Source organism: Poecilia latipinna, unplaced genomic scaffold, assembly GCF_001443285.1.
Source record: "Poecilia latipinna isolate Pla-1442-1.1 unplaced genomic scaffold, P_latipinna-1.0 Scaffold129, whole genome shotgun sequence".
Classification (NCBI taxonomy): domain Eukaryota; kingdom Metazoa; phylum Chordata; class Actinopteri; order Cyprinodontiformes; family Poeciliidae; genus Poecilia; species Poecilia latipinna.
In genome coordinates this window covers 339,003-344,917 of record NW_015112745.1, presented here as the reverse complement: position 1 = coordinate 344,917, position 5,915 = coordinate 339,003, and the positions used below count along the sequence as shown (strand labels likewise).

Genomic DNA, 5,915 nt, shown 5'->3' with positions numbered 1-5,915 from the left:
TTTTTTTTTAGGATTTAGAATGAAAAGAACGTCACAATGACCCTTCCGTCTGCTTTATCTTATTTGTTTGTAGTAATAATATTGATAGAATAGAGCTGGGTCAAGACATTCTGCTTTCATTTGGCTATGTTTGTTTTTATAGATGAACTTTGTAAGCTCCTTGAATGTTCCTGGAAATCCTGAGCGCATAATTCATGCTAACAATTGGTGCATCGCAGGTGGGAGTATTATTTTTACTGTGTCTGTGAAATTTGTCCTAGTTCAAGAGTAAATGAGCACCAGATGGGCTGTGTGTGAGATGACTTGCTGTCACATCGCTGCAATGAAGTACAGGCTATTGCACTTACAGTTGCACCCTGGGAGGATACTAGGCTGAGCTTTTATGTCTCTTCTACTTGGTTCCCTCTCTTTCTCTTCCTCCAGTAGAGCCACATTCACAGAACCTCAGGGAATCAACAGTGGCGCCTAGAAATATAATGTGAACATCCTCTGCACTGTCTGTTGTGGACTATTTGGTGGCATAAAGTTCAAAGATCCACTAATGTCTTCATTGTGAGCAGGATCACTGAGTTGACAGTCATTGCTACTGTCGAGCTACATGAAGTTTTAAAATAACACTTTCCAACATTTTCCATGAAACTGTTCCTTTGGTTTAAATTTCATTTAGATGCAAGAGAAAGGGCCAGTGTGACAAGAGGTTTCTCCAGTTGGATAGAGACTGTTCCTGCAATGCTTCCCTCCTTCTAAATTATGAGTTTTATTAATAATTGCCCTGAAGAGTTTTTTAAAAGTTATTAATTCAAATAACAAGGACCTGAGTTTATTTTGCCACTAGACACAATTGGGATGATGGTAAGAGATCCTCCCTTTTCTTAGAGGGTTGAGCCCACAGTACTTTGGTGATTATTTGCATAAACAAAATTCACATATGTGCAGGATTAGTCTGAGTTGAATTAATAATATGAATGTGGAAAGCTTGGATTTTTTTTCTTCCCTATTGATGCAACATGTTCTTTTTTTAAATAATAAAAAAATCAAATCGCAAGCCAAACTTGTCATTCACATTCCCCCTTTATTTGTGTTTATGTGCAAGTGATGCACCATGGTGCAAAAGCGAACCTTAACTTAAATTAACTAAGTAGATTGCAAGTTGAATAAATTATGAAAGTATTGCAGGTTATCTCAGCTATTGTGTTTCTCCATCATTGTGATGTGTGAGGTGGGGGCTGCAGATCATTGCACAGAGTTACACATAGAAACAGCCACCATGTCTTTCACATTGGATCTGCCAGGTTTATCTCTGAGTGCAATAGAGAAAGGGAGCCATCTAGGGAAAAGGGCAGAGTGAACAGGAGGGAGGGAGGGAGGGAGGGAGGGAGGGAAGGGATCCTGCGCCTGCTCACTGTGAGCACAGCAAGTGCAGCTCTCATCCGCTGCGGAGGCTGAAGCTGATACAGACGGAGTTTGACTGAGCAAAGAGAACCTCGGAGGGACAGTGTGGAGCACGACCTGAAGGGAAACAGTCAGAAAGGATCGGAAACAAGCCATGATTGCATTTATTTGCAGTCCTTAAACCTTCCTTGCCTCTGCGGCATGCTGCAGTTTGTGCTGCGAATGTTGCAGTGCGGGTCACCTCCTTTTCTTTTGGGAAAACCAAAGAAGCCCAGGGGGGTGTGAGTTTCTGGCACAAGTGCTGAGTACTGCAGCACCTTGATTCAAGCAGAAGAATGTAGGAGACGGGCTGGAGGAGGCGCAGGATCATCTTCCCAGACTTCAGTCTTCTACCGTCCATCAGTCTCTGCTTCCGATCCTCCCTTCCTCCTCTGTGCATCTTTTTGGCTTTGTATGGGAGGTGAGGCACTGGCGGTCTGTCAGTCATCATGCAGCGGTGTGAACGGGCAGCCCTGTGCCCACAACGCGCTATGGACATCAGACAATCCTCACTGTACTAATGAAAGGCTTCAAGCTCGCCTGGTGAGAATAAGCGCAGCAGAGGCAGATGCAATGTGTTGCTCTGACTGTGATTTTAAAATTGCACTTGTTTTTGTGCGTAGCTTTAAGGCTGTCACGTATGCATAGCACAGCTAAGCCAGGGGCAAGATTTATGGGACCGCTTCCTGCTGTGTCGTTTCCGCCTAATGTCCATGTAATGCTACGTATTCTTTGAACAACGGTCAACACGAGAGCGTTTGTGTAATTCTGCTTGCGTCCTCATTATCAGTCTGCAGAGAGCATGCAGGTTTGGAATGAGGGTTAGGTGAGAATCGGTGGGCTGTGACCAGGCTGGGCACATGCAGTATGAGCTCCATGTAGCATGCCTTTTTTCCACTGTGACTCCAGCGGCCCCACACAGCTCCCCTCTGGCTGGCTCAGTGTGAGCAGACCAGCTGAGGAAAAGCGCTCACGTGGCCGCCTGGAAAAGAGCTGGCACATGCTCCGTTTGTCTCTCCCTGGCATTCCCACTCGCATGTTTTCCTGTCTCCTCGTCATATCACATGTACAAAAAAAACACACACACACACACACACAAACACACAACCAGGTGGACTTTGTTTCACTTTCTTTTTTGCCAAAGTGCTCCATCATCTATCCTTTCATCATCTCTGTTATTCCCCCCTACCCCCTGCGATTCTTCGTGCCCCTCCTCTTTTTCTAGCTTGGTATTTTTAGAGACGAATTACAGAGCACTGCAAAAAAAAAAAAAAGAAAGAAAAAAATAGATGGGGAGCAGCTTCGGCAACGTGCGTCCCGCTTCCTTTCTCCCATTTCAATTTCATGAGGACCTCTTCTTTCCCCACAGGAGTTCTGGTTTTCCCTAAAGCCCCTGTCTCTCTTTCATTATCTCTATATTTGTACGTGCCCTTCCTAATTTCACCCGTCTGTCGTCTCCTCTCGTATTATCTTACATGTCTTGGAAATGAACTAATCTCGCCGTCATTGTTCTCCAGTGCAGACTGAGCCTTTGGATGTTATTTATTAGCCCATTAGGATGAATTAGACGCCCTGTGCAAAGTGTAGGTTACCTAGGTTATGTAGCTACCTAAATATAAGCGTTGGTGTCGTGCTTGCAATGTGCCATAGTTACTCTGTAGTGTAGAAACACTGCTAAACCTGAGTCTGTCCTCAGTTAATCTGTTTTCAGGTTACTTTATACTCAACAGCCATCTGTTGGCATCACATGGTCCTTTACCTGGAAAGGACTTGTCTTGGTGACAAGCCACACATAAATAAAATTATATAACTGCCTGTGCATTTTTTTAATCCAGTACATTTAACAATCTCTTGTGTAGAAAATATTATGTTTTATTATTATAATCAAAAGTGAAGTCATGTACAGTCTTTGTCTTGGTTAATTTGGAGACAAAGCAAGAAGGTGTGTAAGGAGCTCTAACAGGTGATACACCGAATGTTCATGTTTTATATTAAGAGGTTGACTTTGCGTGGTTAGTCATTGATATTTGTTGACCATGGCAAAATTAACTGTTTCCAACAAAACATTCACGTTTGTTATGGCTCCATAATGATGATCACATGGACACGTCTCCAGTTGAATCCTGTATTAAATGACCTCAGATCATTTCTGAAGATAAGCAACATAAATCACCTCCGGCTGCAGAGTCGCTAAATATCATTTGAATAATTTACTATTTGAACAAGATGATTAGCCGGTGCAGTTACTGATGTGACATCAGAGGATGTGCAGCTTAGACAATAGCAAGTTGTTTATCGTCATATTTATATATAGTTGTCTTGATGTTGGTAGTCATAATCTTCTTTGAGTCAGCAGTCTATAATTATATTATCACAAAAATAGTGAGCAGTTTTAAATCTTATCTTCTAATAAATGTAAACAGTGCAGGGTCATAAATGCCATAAATTAATATATAAATAATTAACTAAAAATCCATTAAATAAATAATTTATTGTCCCACTTATTTAGTAGAATTTGGAATTTTTTTGACTTTATTGCTGTGTACACTTTTACTACACATCATAGTGAGATATGGTGCATCGGTTCTTTTAAAGACAGATTTACACAGCTGTGATGCACGAGAGTGCTTTGCTTGTTATTTTTGCATCATTTATTTTTTAAGACAACAATAAAAAGAAGAAGAAGAAGAAAGAAACCAGCTTGCACATGTCTGTGTGTGTGACAGCAAGGGGAGCAGGGAGATTTGTAAGGATTTGGCTAAGGTCCCAGTGTATGGATATTTGCTCTTGGTATGACATTTGGTGTGACTTAAATCTCCACAAACACACAGACTCACACACACATACGCACACGCACGCACACGCACATAAGCGCTCAGTCACAGATGTGCACTCACAGCCAGCATCAGCAGCTGTAGCAACACCAAGGCCCTGACAGCAGGCTTGAGGCAGAGATTTCTGGCTGCACGTGGCACGGTGGACCAGCCTCCTGTTACTGCTGGACAGTTTGACAGACAAACTAAGCATCCAGGCATTACAACTCTGCATCCATCTTACCTCCTTAATGAAATATTACTTTCAAGAATGCATTTTTCATGGTTTTTCCATAGTGAACATTTCAGGAATGAACTGTACTCTTAGGTTTCCTATCAGTCCTTTTTTGGAACTTAGAGGATGCAGTAGTCAGCTTTAGACACGCACACACACACACACACACACACACACACATACACATGCAGAGTCAAGAAAACAAAACATCAAAGATAATTGATCTTTAGCAGGATTCCAGCAAAAAAACACGGTACACGGTCACATCCTCATGCAGAAATCTAAGTGAAAACCCCACATTGAGCTACTAATGTCTCTCTGGGCTATTTTAAGCTCAATTTAAAATTGTAGCTCCCAGGTCTCTGCAGCATGAATAATAATTGTCCTATCTGAATGGCATTAAAGAGTCATACGCTAAAGATTTTTCTTTTATTTGAATTACTGGCTATTTTTGCAGGTCCTCAAACATATAAGGGCTATCAGATGTGATGATTAAATCGACAAAATGGTCAAAGTCAGAAATGAAATGCCAGGTTTTGAACCCATGTGCAGCCTTTGATATATAAATATTTATGTAGGGTTTAAATTCGCAGAAGGGTCTCTGCAGTAAGGAGAAACTGCGGCATTGTTTCCTTCATGGCCTCAGTTTATTATCTCTCTGTTTCTGCCTCTATTTCATGCTGGTTTTTTAGGGGGGGGTTTTCTCACTATGTCCTGCCCACAAGTCATTTGTCATCCCTGATTATACTGTGTGTTTTTACCACTATGGCTATGTTTAATGTACAAAACTTATTTTGCTTTATTTTTCTTTTATGTGCAGTGCGACTAAAAAATAAGTAACCTTACATACCTGTAATTTACACAGATCTATATAATCAGTGCCTTCTCACAGCACATAATAATCAAAGAATCAGGCCCAAAGAAACATCAAGAGTTTACGCCACATAAAACTACAACACAGCATAGATTATTTGTGCTTAATGTGTACAATGTAATTTATAACCAGTATGAATGCAGTGGTTTTTGTTGGTTTATTACTTTGCGAAATCTGCATGAAGCACAGCAACATGCTGCTTCGACATGCTGACAAGTTCCAAACATGAGATGATTGCAACTCTTAACATTAGATGCATGCCGCATATATCCTTCTCTGCTGCAGCTTGAGCATAGCCATAACACTCTCGGACATAACCCGATGATAACTTTGCGCAGTCCCATGCTATTTTATGCTGATGTCCATTTACTCTCCTCAGCATTTGAAATGCTGAGAGCACCTCCAGTTTATGTGCCGGAACCTATGTTATAAATGATTCAGCAAATTGTTATTTGACCCTTTGAAGGCATGTATTGACAGTGTAATGTTTAACTATGTTCAAGGAAAAGCGTTTCACAGAATATACCTCTTTTATATATATATATATATATATATATATATA

General features: G+C 41.0%; 2 protein-coding genes across 12 annotated transcripts in view; one reads left to right on the top strand and one right to left on the bottom strand.

Moving 5' to 3' along the window:
- The window catches only part of gramd1bb (GRAM domain containing 1Bb), a 121,602-nt gene that overhangs the window by 64,220 nt on the left and 51,467 nt on the right, over positions 1–5,915 (top strand). The window contains exon 1 of one of the 11 annotated variants that reach the window (XM_015028602.1): positions 1,412–1,974. The exons of the other annotated variants lie outside the window; for them this stretch is intronic. Within the exon in view, the coding sequence (XP_014884088.1) occupies positions 1,952–1,974 (23 nt within the window). The 5' untranslated portion in view covers positions 1,412–1,951. Of the gene's footprint in view, positions 1–1,411; positions 1,975–5,915 lie in introns of those variants that run through there. 11 annotated transcript variants of the gene reach the window in all.
- LOC106945143 (uncharacterized) overlaps positions 2,563–5,915 on the bottom strand; it is a 16,196-nt gene continuing 12,843 nt past the window's right edge. Inside the window, exon 3 of the mRNA XM_015028604.1 lies at positions 2,563–5,774. Within this exon, the coding sequence (XP_014884090.1) occupies positions 5,514–5,774 (261 nt within the window). The 3' untranslated portion in view covers positions 2,563–5,513. The remainder of the gene's footprint in view (positions 5,775–5,915) is intronic.